At 54.3% G+C, this 14,781-nt stretch overlaps 1 protein-coding gene across 1 annotated transcript; it reads left to right on the forward strand.

Moving 5' to 3' along the window:
* Positions 1–1,551: 1,551 nt before the first annotated feature.
* Positions 1,552–13,963, forward strand: RASSF5 (Ras association domain family member 5; the record flags this gene model as incomplete). Its single annotated transcript, XM_084301829.1, has 5 exons — positions 1,552–1,690; positions 10,760–10,870; positions 12,294–12,591; positions 12,974–13,089; positions 13,811–13,963. The coding sequence occupies exons 1-5, from the start codon at positions 1,571–1,573 to the stop codon at positions 13,961–13,963; spliced, it is 798 nt and encodes a 265-aa protein (XP_084157955.1). The 5' UTR covers positions 1,552–1,570.
* Positions 13,964–14,781: the final 818 nt, after the last annotated feature.

Genomic DNA, 14,781 nt, shown 5'->3' on the forward strand with positions numbered 1-14,781 from the left:
CGGGAGCTTTTTCTGCTGAACCTTTGTACATCCACATCCACCGGGCAGAACACCTGGCGATGAGTTCAGGGAAGGCATGGGAGAGTGCTCTTTTTGGGGGATTGGAACTTATGTTATTAATGTAAACATCTCCCATGATTTTACAGTGCTCCATCATGTCTGTGCTCTCTCTGGTTCCTTCTTTCCTGACCTAGGCTGGCTCCAGGAATGGAAACCTCGTTGTACCTCTGGTCTGTGCTGCCCTTCCCTGCACCTCCTGTCATTTTTAATTCATCCTTGGGTGGGTTGGCCAGGTCTTGCATGAAGTATTGCAGTGTGTGCCTGGGATGGCTTTATTCAGTGGCACAGTACCTTCAGGCCTTGTTCCCTTTTCCTTTCTGAAATAATTATGATGCTGCTTTGGCTGCTGCCAAGCACTGTATTCATGGGGTTTCACCTGGGATTAACCTGACTGTGAGGTCTGCAGAGGGAACTGAATGGGGTGTGTGCTGCCAGGGGGGAGCGTGGGGCTGTGCGCTGGGGTCGGCTGCAGCTTCCTTTGCTGCCATGCAGGAAAGGACTCTCACAAACCTCAGGAACGGGGTTGTGGAGGAGAAGGAAAATGTGTTCTCTGCCTGTGAAGTTCTTAAATATTTATAGCTCGAAGAGCCACAAAGCAGGCAGGAGTCCCCTTGCTCCAGCCCAGGGGAGCAGAGGATGGAGGAGGCAGCGCTGAGCAGGGGCCAGGCTGAGTTTCTGACGGGGAGCAGGGATGCTGCTGGTGCTTGGGGGGCTCTTCCTGAGCCCCCCACTGTGTTTTCATCCCTCTGCAGTGAGGACTTATGTGAATGGGGTTGAGGTGGCATTTTCCTGGCTTGCAAGTGATCCTGCCCCAGCTGGGGGAGGCTCTGCTGCAATCGCTGCTCCCCAGACCCAGCAGGGGGGCACCCGCTGCCTCCTGCACTGCCCGGGGCTCCTGGCACCCCTGGGGAGGGTTTGGGGCTACATCCTCACCAAGCCCCTTTTCCCCACCACCTTTTGGGGCCGCACAGCTCCTCGAGATCCTTCAGGCTTGGTCCAGGCTGGGCTTGGTTCCCAGCAGATGCAGCTCCTGGGGATGCGCTAACGGCAGGAGCAAGAAGCCAGCCCGTGGCGGCGGTGGGATTTTGGGCAGCAGCCACGCGGGGGGCTTTGGGGGGAACCCGGGGCCGAGCCCAGCACCTCGTCCCTGCGTGCAGGGTGAGAAATCTTGCAAGAGGAAGCGGCAGGGCTGCGCAGCAGGAAGGGGGAGGCGATGCTGCGCGGGTGCCCCAGAGGCCAGCCCGCGGGCGCCGAGCGAGCTCGGGGGCGAAGAGCGGGAGCGATCCGGCAGCGCTGCCCTCCATGCTGCGCGGGGAGGCGGGTGGAGGAGGAGGAGGAGGAGAGGGAAGGGTTACCCGGCGCGGCTGCCTGGTAGCGAAATAGCTGCGGCGGCTCCGGAGGATGAGCAGAAGGAGCCGTTGCAGCTGAGCGCCGGCGAGCCCAGGATGTGAGCGCGGCTCGCTGCGGGGCCGCCGGTGGTCGCTTGGCCTCTCGCCTCTGCTCGCCTTCGATGACCATCGGCGGCAGCATGAGCAGCGGGTACTGCAGCTTGGACGAAGACCTCGAGGATTGCTTTTTCACAGCGAAAACCTCTTTCTTCCGGAGCACGCCGTGCAAGGTCCCTGCCAAGGTAACAGCTCGAAAGCCGCTGTGCGGGGCTGGAGGTGGCTGCCGGTGGCCGTGCACGGCGGTCTGCAGGTGCTGCCAGGACTCCCTTGCTGTGGGGTCAGGAGCAGCGTGGTCTGGGGGGGCTCTACCTGCCTTCTGCAGGCTCGCTGCCTCGCTGGGGAAGCAGAGCTCTGCTGCAGGATTTTGCAGCCATCTCTTGCATACCAGCTCGCCCCCCTTCCCAGAGGGTCCACGGAGGAGGAGCTGACTCCAAATGGGATTTTCAGCTTTAGGGGGGCAGGCAGCAGCCCTGCGAGCTGGCAGCTGCTGTCCAGGGGTCAGTGTCCTTGACAGAAATCCACAATCTGGCCCCACAAAATACCCGCTGTCTGCGTGTATTGTACCTGTCGGGTGGGCAGTGAGATGGGGAAGTTTCAGGACCAAATCTGTCCGCAAACTTGTTAACGGGGGGGTGAATCTGGTCCGTCCCTGGGTGTACAAGTGTGTGTGTGCCTGCCTTGGAGATGGAGAGGGCGCTTGGCTGGGCAGCGTGTGGCCCCAGGACAAGATTTTTGTAATAACAGTAACGCAGAAAATGCACGAAGCTGCTTTGTGTTTCAGTGTTTGTTTAAAAAGAAACATCCCCGGCGTAAACTTTGCCCCGACCAGAACTGAGCATAAAAGGAGAAGGAGAGAGAAGCCGCTGCGGAAGTGGGGGTTTTGCTCAGGAAAAGCACCCTGAAGGGCTGCGAGATGAGATCTGCTGGGGAGCAGCACCGGGGGGTGTCGAGAGGGCTTGGGGAGAGCTTGGGGATGCACAGACCCCCCTAAATCAGCAGTGCTGAAATGCTCCTGTCCGGGCTCTGCTATATTTGCCCGGCTGAGGCTGCAAAGTTCCAGCCCTCAGCAGGTGCTGTGGGTTTCGCCTTTCTGTGGGGCCGTGGCCGTGACCTGGGCCCTTATCCCTGCAGGGCTCTCAGCCTGGGGCTGGGTTTCAACCAACTGGGAATTTTATTTTTCACTTTGAAGAAATTTTCCCTCGGGTTTAACGTGGGATATTCCGTCTCAGCCACCAGCTCCCTCTCGCTATGATTAACCGACACGTACTGCTGGGTTTTAAATGTCATTTGATGATTCATTTGTGGAGGAGATGTAAAAGATTGTGATGTTGGTACGAGATGGGCTGCACCCAGCGCTGGTTAACGCTGCTCTTAGCGAGCCCGGGCACTGCAGCTCCTCCAGCACCACCCTGCCTTGGGCTCGGGACATCTCCCTCGGAGGGGTGCTGGGGATCTGCGGTGCCTTCTTGCTGAGCTCCTCGGCTGGATGTGGTCGGCGTGGGCTGCTGGGGAAGATGGAGCCTGCTGGGGCTTTGGTGTTACGGGGAGGAAATGGTTCCTGTGCATGAAAAACTCACAGCTTGCTGCTCAAGCAGATGTTGCGCAATGGGGCTGGGTGAGGAGGGTCCCGAGCATTTCTCCAGCTAGGGGTGGAAACTGTCCTCGGGTCTTGGTAGAGGAAGGTTTGGGGCTTTGTGACTTGCTGGGGGTGGGAGGCACAGGAGCTGGCTCCGAGAGGTTGTGCTGGATGCAGGCCCAAGCACAGGTGGACATCTCCCAGGGGCCTTGCATCACTCTGTCCCCTCATTTTTAATCCTTATCTTGCCTTTCTTGAGCAATTTCACTGAATGTGGACTGTTTCCATGGCCACAGCCAGTGCAGGAACAGCAGCATCGTGTTTCAGCCACCAGTACAAAACCTGCTTGTGGCCACCTGCAGCGGATGCCCTCTGGACCCAAACTTGATTGCCAGGCTGGGTGTCTTTGGGAATGGCAACGTCCGTCCTTAGATGCCTGGGAATCGTTCCCAAGCCCAGGATGTGCAGTGTGCCCACAGAGCCCTGAACTGGGCAGGAATTAGCTGAGCACGGGTAACTTAGGGGTGCAGGATGGGAAAGGCTCAGAGGACTCTGGAGAGGAAATGTTTTATGTGGGGCAGGAGGGGGCAGAGTGGCCTCCTGCCGTTAAACAGGGGGGAAAAAGTGGAGTTTGATCACTATGATTAGAGAAATTATTTTCTTGGTTCAAATAACCGGATTAGTCTGCAAAGCCTCTTTCTAGGAATTTTGTAATTCCTTTTAATTTTCAGAACCACCAGTGCAATCACTCTCCGCTAGCAAACAACCATCTTGGATCTCCAAGTGTGACTTCATCCCTGGAGATCTATTGCTTGGCATTTTCCTGCCTCCTCAGCTGAGTGGTTTTGGTGGCTGCTGCCTGAAGCACAATTGCTCAGCGCTCTGCAAAAGCCCTGCTCGGGCCCTGCATCAACAGCTTACAGAGGGAAAGGGGCAGGTTTGGCCAAGGTGAGAAAACACAAGATGGCAAGGATGCCAAATCACTGCTGCTCTAGGACTACTCAAATTTTGGAGGAAAAAATGATAACCTACAGTACAGCCTTCTGAAAAGAGACCGATGGGGGGAGGAGAAGTGAAGCTCATCCACATAATGGAAGCAGCAGCTCGGGTTGCCCGTGCACTGCTGCCAGCAGCCCTCGTGCTGGTGGTGGAGCAGGGCCATGGGATGAGCTGTGCTGCTTCCCATCCGTGGTGGCTCTGGGCAGCACACCCCTCTTGTCCCTCCTGTGTGGGTTGATTGCACCAGGTGGATGTTAGCTGATGGTGTTGGGAGCATCCTGTTTAACTAGAAGTTAAAGGGAAGGGCTGGTCTGGCCCCCGAGTGGCTGTGGTCGGTTCCCAGAGGTCTGCTGAGACCTGGCAGATGCCTTGGATCTGTCCTGATGTGGGCTGGGGTCTCCTCGGGCTGCTCTCTGGGGATGCCGGGGGTGCCCTGACCCTGCTGAGCTGGGCTCCCCATCGGGTGCTCGCTGGCGAGCAGAGAGGTGGCAGAACAGCAGTTTCTTAGCAAAATCTCCATGGCAATCAACACACCGAGCCCGTTGCTCGCTTCTAACCTCCAAAACACAGCAGCGAGCCTTTTCCTCTTCTCTAGATGCTCCTGCATCTTCAGCCTCTTCCTTTGAGCCCCACAGGAAACAGCAGCGTTGTTTGAACTTGGCACAGGCAGTGAAAGCTGCGGTCTGTGTCTGGTGCAGGGGGAGGCACTGGGGGCTGCAGGGATGTCACAGCTCCCCGCTGAGAGCTCAGGCTGCATTTTGGGGAGCACAAATTGTTGCAGCACTGATTTAAATGGGGATGGAGCCGTGCCCGAGCACACAGAGGGAAGACTTGGCCTCTCCTGCCTTCGGTTAGGATGGATGTTGCCAAGAACATGGGCCAAATCCATCTCCACACTTCTGCTCTTCAATTCATTAACTGATTAGCTGGTGAGGAGAAATTAATGGGGAGCGAGCGGGCAGGGACAGTGCCCACGAGGCTGCTTTGTGGCAGCAGGAGTGATGCTCTTTATCTGGAAGTGGAGCATTTCTCTCCTGGTGTCCTCGTGAACCAATAACTCAAGGTCACCAAGGCTTCGTAGGTGCCTGTCTTGGCTTAGAATCCCTCTTCTGAGAGCACATCACCACACTCACAGTGGCCCGTGGGGTTTTACCTCCCAGCAGCAGCCTGTCATGAGCTCACAGCTCATTAGACAAGTGCAGGATTGCGGAGGGGAGCCTGGCGTGGCCAACTCGCCCTTCCCAGGGCACCTGGCCTGGGCAACCCATCTCCTGCTGAGCATCACCTCCAGTCCTGTCTTGTAATCGCTGTTATTTCTTACAGTTGAGGAATAATGTTGGTTATAGAGGGGGGAGCGTGTTTGCAGCATGCTGTGATGGCAGGAGGAGGACGTGGGCTCATCTCTCTGCATTTCTGCAGGTGCCCTGGGCTCAGTCCTGTGCCTGCGTCTTGGTGCACCATGGCTGGGTGCAGGCATTTTGTGCCACTCCATGCCCAGGTGGCCAGCGAGGCTCTGTCCTGGACCCCACGGGCTCAGCAGCACCCACCAGGGTTGTTACGGGGAGGTTGTTTTGTTCTCAGCTTGTTTCATCCTGTCCCGGTACAACAGGAAATGTGGCAACGGTTGATGGTTACTAGCTTCTGTTTTTCTCCCTTCAGCCAGAATTGCATATTCTGCACCAGAAACTCTGCAAAACCAGAGTGAACTAGCAGACCTCAGTGCTCGGTGGAAGGAGCAGCACTCCTTCCAGGCCGTGTCTGTCCCACCGCACGGTCACCGTGTCCCCAAGGGGCCCAGGGCAAAGCCTCGCTCCCACCTCACTGGGCTGGAGCTCGTGGCTTTGACCGCCCTCCCCGGGGACTGCTGCAGCCTCTGCGTGGGGTGTGCAGGAGCAGGGCGAGCTGGCGGGGCTGCTGTAGGATCGCTCCTGTGCTGTCGGTGGGGTGAAGCACCAGGATTTCTTTTCTGTGTGAAGATTTTTTTCACTGTGCTGCCTTGTTGCAGTGTTCCTCCAGCTGACTTTCATAACGCGCTGCAGTCTTCCTTCTAAAATCAGAGCAGTTGCAAAAGAATCGGCCCAGCTGCTTTTCTAGCCCTCTTAAATGCTAATGGAGTGGCAGTGGTAGCTTCTGGGTTGGTTTTTACACCTGACGTGGAAGGGGACGAGGGGCTCAGGAGCCCTGTGCTGTTCCTGAGGGACATCTCCGAGCTGTGTCCCAGCAGGGCAGCGCTGCACGGGGCCGGTGGCTCTGCACAACTGGAGCTGTGCTGCGGTGGGCATGGTTAAACCCCCTTTGCTTAACAAGAGCAAATTAATTCTGTACCAGCTGTGTGGTGACTTAGAACGTGAGTGACCCTAAGAGAACGCAACGTGGCCATTTGAACCTTTTTCTTTTTTCAATTACAATTGTGTGTGGAAGGAGAAGGCCCACCCCGTGGCACACTGATCTTGTAAATCCTTGGGTCTGTGACATCCAAGGGCTGGAGCCCACTTCCCTGGGGGTGATCCTCCCTTTGGGGCCAGCCTGCCCAGGGCAGGTTGGGTTGTTGGGAGGCAGCTGGGTGCTGGAGGCTGTGCTCTGAGCTTGGCTGCAGCCCCTGGAGCACAGGGTGCTGCTCTGGGAGCTCTCGCGTGTGGCAGGCCCCGAGGTCTGGGGACATTTTGACGTACGCCTGCGTTGGTCAAAACCCGTAGATGAGGCGTGTGGCTTACGGGCAGTGTTACTGTCTGGGTGTGCTTTCCTGGGCTCTGGTTCTGCAGGGGAGGGAAGCTGGAGGATGTGCTGCGCGTCTGGCTGTGGGGTTGTCGGTGAGACCTGCAGGGTGGATGTGATGTGGTGCTCGAACGGAGCCATCGTCACCGTGGTCTTGAGCCAGGCTTCCTGCTCCCTCTTCTGCGAGTGAAGTGGGTTTGCCTCAAACACAAGCACATAGAAGAGAAATTAACTGGGGCTTGAGTGTTCTCATGCCTGTCTCTGAAGTGCTGCGGGAGGCTGGCTCCTCGTTGGCTTCTTGGTGGGTGCAGGGCATGAAGGTGCCTTTCCCTGGGGCACAGAGCAGCCCAGCTTGTGCCTGCTGTGAGCCCTGGGGAGCAGCCGTGGTCCTGGCTGTGCCCTGCACGGAACCGCTGGCATCCACGTGCGCCTTGCTCGAGGGCTTGTAATTGCTGGCACGTCTTCATTTCCTCCGCTGGAAACATCATGGGGAGGGACTGACCCTGCTGGAGAGGAGCGGATTGCAGTGACAGAGGCAGACTCAGCCCATCCGTTTGCTTTTGCTGTGCACGTCTGGAGGGATGCTGGTCTGCGCTGGGTTGTGTTTGTGCCACGGGTGAAGTGCAGCATGCACGGGCTCTGCATGCAGCGTGGTCAGAGCAGCTACGAGGCTGTTTGCAGACAGAAGGATCCCGTCCTGGGCTCTGCTGGCACGGGACTGGCCTGCTGCATGCTCAGGGCTTCCGAGTGCACATCTCTTAACTGGAAAGGAAGCTTCTTGATTGTATTTTTTTCCCTAATGCCACTTCAGATAGTCTCTACCCTTTACTCTTTTCTAATAGACTCCCATGTCAGCAAAACACCTGTGTGCAACTATTTATTTACAGTCAATAGATTGCAGTGAAGCCTGAGTCTTTTGATAAATTGGGGAGTTGAAATTGCCTTTATGATGAATGGGTGTTGATGTGGGATTGTTAGCTGCTGCAGCAAAGCCCTGCTTTGGTCTCTGCTGGGCAGTGAACAAGGAGGAGAGCGTACGACAACGTGAGTGTTCCTGCACTGGGTCACTGCCACCGATCTGTGAGATCTGTGTTTGGAGGTTTCTTGTTTGCCAGCCTCAAGCAGAAATTGTGAAATCTGCCTTAGAGAATTGCTTGAATGACTTCGGGGCTCTCCAAGTCCCGAGGCTGGAGCCATCTTGCCAGATTGCGATCAAGAAATTTCATTTGTCCTGGGCTCAATTCTCCTCCTGAAAGAAATACCAGGACTAGCCCGGGGCGATGCTGGCTTCTGTGCAGTGTGCTTGTGTGGCAGGCTGCAGCCCCGCGGTCGGTGCCTCCCTCTGTGTCCACATCTGGGGGGGAAAAGCCCCAAATCCTGGAGAGTGGGGCTGCCAGGGAGGAGCAGGGCTCTGCTCCCAAATTGCTTTTTTCCCCCCTCTTTTTTCTCCCTTTGGAGGTTAAAGTCTTCGTTTTGAGCCTTTCCAGCCTCGCTAGCACGTCCCTTCACGCTTTCTGCTCTCCGTTAACGTGAACTTCTGAGGAAGCCCACACAAAATATGGGATTGCTGCTCGCAGTTCCAGGCTGCATGGGCTGCGATGTATTCATAGCCTGTCTCTGGGGAAGGTGGTGTTTTATGGAGAGGCAGCAGAGCTTTGCGGTGTGAAATACGGCCCCTGAGCATCTTCCAGGACACACGCGGGCTTGTTCACAGCCGCTGCAGACCTGGGATGTGCTTGCAGGGCCCTCGAGCAGTGGGGACACCCAAACTGGTGCAGACCCCGAGGCAGGAGCTCTGTGACCGCTCTGTGGTGGGCTCAGCCCTGCCCTTGCAGCAGGTTTTTTCCCCTAGGGAGACCCGTGGGCACCTCTGGGCTTTCCTGTGTGGCTGGGGAACTCCTGGCCTTGTTTAGCTCCATGAGTTTCATTTTGTCTAAGTCCTGGCTTCCATCTTTGTGTTGTAAGAGCCACGAGCTCTGCAGCAGGCTGCTCTGGGTTTATTTTGAAGGTAAATTTTTATCCAAAGAGCCTGCTTCAGGCTTGTAATTGCAGTACCTGGGGATGGGATGCAGGGAGGTGACCCCTGAAGCCCCATGAGCCGGGGATGTTACAGCAGCCCTGTCTCTTCAGCCTCGTGCCCTGGGTTTCCATCCCCTCCTTGCCCCTTGCTGGTGGTGCAGGCACAGCTCCAGCACCTGGGGACAGCCCCAAGCCTCAGAAGACCCCGCAGCTTGGGGTGGGAGCAGGCAAAGGCCCTGCCTGGATGTGCAGCCACCTTCTTGGTGGCTTCCCGGTGGGATCTGGGGACAGTCATCGGCTCTTGTGCTCCCTCAGCAGAGCCAGGCACGCATGGGCACTGTCTCACCCAGCTCCACGTGTGGGATTTTGTCCTGACATTTCATTTTCAGGTGGCTCGTGGGCCTTTACAGCTGGTGCTGCGGTGTTTTGGTATATGGAAGGTGGGAGCAGTGCCCGGGCTCTTGCTGCAGACCGCTACAAACGCTATCGCTGCAGGAAGCCACCCGCAGCTCCCAGCACCTCAGGAGCCCCCCAGCTCTGCAGCAGAGCCTGGGGGACCTTGGGCGCCCACGGGGCTGGCAGCAGCAGGCTCTTTGCTGGCAGCATCCCCAAACCCATCTGCTGCCCTCCTGCTTGAACGCTCCAAACGCTGGGCTGCGTCTGGGGGGGCTGAGAGCCGCCTCTCCGTGGCAGGGCTGTGTGCTCCTGTTACTCTTGGTGGCATTTCCACGCGCAGCCTACAGGCTAACCCCACCAACGTGCCAAATCTGTCGCTTTGCTTCCCAAAGGAAGCTCCCCAAACCCTTGGTGAGCAGCAGCCGTCATCCTGCAGGCGAGCCCACACGCGGGCAGACACTGAACAGCTTCTGACACGGGCTGGGCTGTGGTGGCTGGGTTTGGGGTGGGCAACTTATTAGTCATGCTGCTGGCTTGGCCTGCTGCTGATGTGACTTTTATTTTTTTATTGCTTTGAGCTGTAATTTCCAAAGCTTTGGACAATAGCAGCACATCGCTTGGAGGAGGAATCCAGCAGAGGTTTAACTTCAGGTTCTGCCTGGGTGAGCCCGCTGAAAGCTCGTTCCTGGAACACCGCAGGCTGCTGCGGGGCTGCCCGGCTCGGGTCGGCAGCGCGGGGGAATGCTATAAATAGGATGTGATTTTTCAGCTGCATCTCAAGCAGCAAAGAAATGCTCGGCAGGTGCGGGTGGCTTTTTTTGAAAGCAGCTTTTAGAGGCTGAATTCTTCACCCTGCTGCGCCCTGCTTTGTACTGGGATGTCGTTACTGCCCTGTGCCTCCATTTCCCCCTCCGTACAGCAGCAGTAAGGCTTCCCCCCAGGAGGTGGGGAACCATCGTTAGTGCTTCCAAAACATTTATTCATCTTTCTGCAGCTCAGTGTGGGGGAGCACAGAGCTGCCTGGGACAGTCAGTGTCTATCGGTCAGACCCAGCTTTTACCAGGCTGTAACTCCTGGTCAGGGCCAGGCTCTGCAGGGAGCAGGGATGTGGCGTTTTGTGCTGCTGCAGCTCTGCAGGAGCTTTGTGCAGGGTCCAGGCTCACCAGGGGCTTCTGCTACAATCGCTGCCTGACCCTGTTTCTAATCCCTTACAAGACCCGGCTTTCACACTTTGGTCCTCTTATAAGAGGAATTAGTAGCAAGGCTCTCCACCAGCAAAGCCTCTGCAGCTCTACAGAAATGGCTGTTAGATAGACAGACAACTGATGGGTGCTCCTCTAGAGGAGTGATTTGGGGCAGGGATGTTTCCATCCCTGCACGTTCACCTTCTTGGCCATAGGAACCATCTCTACCTGTGCCATCGCTGCTCGCACGAGCTCAGGAGCTGTGCGACATCTTTGTGCATTTCCCAAGCAAGAGAGGAGCTGAACAGATGCGGGGTTATTCCATATATCAGCCAGCTAAAGCCTGTCTCCTCTCCTTTCAGAATGTAACGAAAACAGTAGAAGAAAAACCTGAGCCTCCAACCGTTGAGGAGATCAAGAAGAAAATTGAAAAATATAATGCAAAAGTTACAAACTGCTTGTTGATGAAGCTGGTACGTATTGCTCTGTTTGGGCTGCATGCAGAAAGACCGGTGCTGATTTCTCAGGGCTCTGGACTGAGCCTGAGGCAGCCTCCAAGGCCAGAGGGCTCGTGGCTGTAGAGTTGTTCATGTCTTCCTCACTTGACCTGTGTTTTCTTCTGCTCTGTGCTGCTTGGATTGCCCCCTTTTTTCTTTTTTTTTTTTTTTTTTTTTCTTTGACTGTTCTGCCCTATCTCAGTGGGGGGAAATTCACCCAGTAATCTCTGGCCAACATGTGCTGCCATTGACTTGCAGAGGAGGGTGGGGATGAGTCATGGCAGGACTCCGGCTGCAGTTCAGCAGCTGTCCTGAAGTGAGTTTAGCGGCACGCAGCCTTTCTAGAAACAGATTCTTTTCTAATCTGCCACCGCCATGCTTCTTTAAGCAGAGATCTAAGAACCACAGTAGTTGCGTTGCATTTTGAAGCTTTGATGGCGAGCTTGTTTATCAGCACCTGTAGGCAAAGCCTGGGACAGGTAGCGAGGAGGACAGGAGGTGGCCTGGTTTACAGACCAGAGTACCACCAGGCTTCAGATGATCTTACGGAGTGTGGGGGGGAAAGCTTCATAAAGCACGAACTAAATTCTAGAACTTCTAAGAATGGCAGCTACGTAACTTCCTGGTGCTTGCTAACATCTAAAAAAATAATAATAATAATAATAAAAATAATATTTAAAATAGTCAATCTTAGAACAGTTTTATTTGTGAAAGCTGCACAGTGAGCTCTGCTGGAATGTCTCGCCTAGTGATTTTGTAGCCCTCATAATTTACAGGAGTAATTTGGGACCCAAATGCTTACTCTTGAGGTACTTTCCTTGAAGCTTGGTACAAGCACAGTTCTGGGACTCGATGCATGCTGGCAGCCCCTTTGGTGGGAGCACAGGCTCCTGGCTCCTGGCATGGATCACTTGGTTTCGTACTGCCCAGCACCACAAGGTGACGGCACATAGACAGGTGGGGAGGGAACTTGTGAGATCCCATCGAACACGAGGGGGTAGAGCCCTTCCCAGAGGTTTCAAATCCTCCTTGAAGTGCAACTGCAAGTGACATACAATGGTTTCCATTACTAACTTGTAGCAGTGTTGATTTTAAATACGAGACGATAGCTCAAACATGGGAGGAGATGAGTCACCGCGGAGTGGAAGGAACAGGAGGAAGTCAGTGGTGACTAACCCTAAATTACTAGTTACTTTTTACACGATTGCTAAAAAACCCTCAAACCCATTGCAGTGCTGAGCAGCAGAAAGCACCTCAGGGGCGGTGGGGAAGGAGGAGGTGAGCTCGGCCTGGCCTGCAAGGCCCTGTGGTACCTCATGGCTGTCGGTCAGTCAGGTACCTCACGTCAGTCTGTCCGGTACCTCACGTTGGTCAGTCACGGCCATGTCCTTTGCTTCAGAATGAGGACGGGACGTACACCGGCTTCATCAAAGTGCACTTGAAGCTGCGCCGCCCCGTGACGGTGCCGGCAGGGATCCGGCCGCAGTCCATTTACGATGCCCTCAAGGAGGTGAACCTGGCGGACATGACGGACAAGAGGACGTCCTTCTACCTGCCGCTGGACGCCATCAAGCAGCTGCACATCAGCAGCACCACCACGGTGAGCGAGGTGATCCAGGGGCTCCTGAAGAAATTCATGGTGGTGGATAATCCCCAGAAGTTTGCACTTTTCAAGGAGATGCGGAAGGACGGGCAAGGTGAGTTTGCACCCTCGGAGCCGCCAGCTTTCCGAGGGCTGATGGGTTTTGCTTGCTACGTTGTGATTCAGAAACATGGTGAAAGCATCCCTCCAGGGCTCAGTGGTGTGGTGGGTGGGCTGTGGCTGCATTTCAGATGGATAAATGGCCTGACCTCCTCGAGAGGTGATGCTGCTAAAATTAACAGGGAATTACTAATTACCAGAAATGGGCTGAAGTCATGTAAGACCGAACAGATTGTCATAGATCTCTGATGGATGCTCAGCTGCTTCTGCTATGTTTCTGAGCAATATGAACCACTTCTCCAGTCCAAATTAACCTGCTGAGCTCACTCCTGCCCTGGCACCTGAAGGCTGATGGTGGATGTCTGTTCCCATTGCAGTTCTCTTCCAGAAGCTCCCTCTCACCGAGTACCCCTTGTACCTCCGGCTGCTGGCTGGCCCCGACACAGACGTGCTCAGCTTTGTGCTGAAGGAAAATGAAACAGGGGAAGTTGAGGTACGTCTGTGACTCTTTGCCTTGTTTTTTATGTGAGTGTTTAACAGTGGGCAATGGGACAGACCCCAGACATTTACAGCAGTCAGTGCAGGCTGAAGTGCTGGTGTGTGGTTGCTTCTCTCCCTCTAATGCTGTTGGTTTTACCACCTAAAATGCTGAGTTTGATACCAGCTGCTCTCCAGAGTTATCAGCTGAATGGACTTGCTTTAAAATATATATATATATATATATATATATATATATATCTTTTGGTCATCTATTGCTCCTAAATTTTGATCTTAAAAAACAACCTAGAGCTGTGAAAATCCTGAGACCACTTCTGATGGCCAAACCATGCTCTATTTACAGAACCACGCAGTGCTGTCCCAGATTTAACCCTCAATAATTAGATTAGCTAAACACTGTGATTAGTAATCCACTAATTTAAATAGAAGCCCAGGACACTTGGGTAATACATTTGGCTTTAGGCTGCAGTAAAGCTCCCCACCAGGATGAGCACAGACATTGGTGGCCGCAGCATCCTGCAGGACCTCCCCTGCCCACGGGGTTGGGCTGCAGCTGGTGAAGGTGCTGCAGCAATGCTGGCTGCTGAGGAGCCACAAAGCAGTGTTTATTAAGGGATCTCAGCTCTCAGCTGAGAGCTTTGTTGCAGGAAAAGCTACAAAAGTAATAAGGTAAATCATGTGTGCTCACTTTCTCTCTGGTTTTGCTGATTCTGCAGTGGGACGCGTTCTCTATCCCAGAGCTACAAAACTTCTTAATGATACTGGACAAAGAAGAGAAGGACAAAATCCAGCAAGTGCAAAGGAAGTATGAGAAGTTTAAACAAAGACTGCAACAGACCTTGAAAGAAGCCGGAGGCAAGCCTGGCTAACTTCTCAGGAGGCACTGGGAATCAGACTAAGCTAGATGTTATTTTTAAAATTAAAAGACACTTCTCAGGACACCTTCTAGTGGTCACTTTCCCCATTCATCCTTCCATTAAGGACTGGCACACAGCACTCATAAAATGAACATACTGTATTTTCTTCTTCTGAAACCTCTTATCACAGGACCAGAGCCAGTCAGAGAACGGGAAGCCTGTTTCAGAGCTGTGGCCGTCAACAAACCAAGCCCAGCTGCTGGTTCGCTTTTCAGTTGTACCATCAGATGAAGAAGCTTCGTGGAAAATGCTGAATGTTAAACCCAACAGGAACATCTACTGGCTAATTGTTCTAAGCGGGGTAAAACTTGCTGTTCACGCTCCTACCAGCAACTTGCTTGTTCTTGTTCTGAGGTGCTGCAGCTGCGTTGTGTGTGCCCGTGTGGCTGAGTTCTCATTTCTTAAGTAGAGCGCAGGAAGCAGCAGATGAAGTGGAGGGGGTTGTTGCACCAAATCACGTGGGTGTTGCAGCTCTAGCCCCTGCCAGACAGACTCGCTCAGGGCTCAGCCGGCCAGTGAAATGTAAAGTCGTGACACGATGGCAGCTGCAACACCCCAGCAGTCTCTTAGTAAGTATTACTGAAACTTAGTGACATTAATTCCAGGAAAAGTCATCCATTTCGATTCTAATTAATTTCGTTTTGCAAACAGACTTGAATTAAAGCAAATATCCCTGATGCTTAGTTAAGTTAGCCTGTATTTTACTGGTTTTCTATGCTGTAGGAATTGGGACCTATGTTTTAAAAAAGTGTTTGAAAAGCGTGAAGATG

Source organism: Netta rufina, assembly GCF_964035555.1.
Source record: "Netta rufina genome assembly, chromosome: 26".
NCBI lineage: Eukaryota > Metazoa > Chordata > Aves > Anseriformes > Anatidae > Netta > Netta rufina.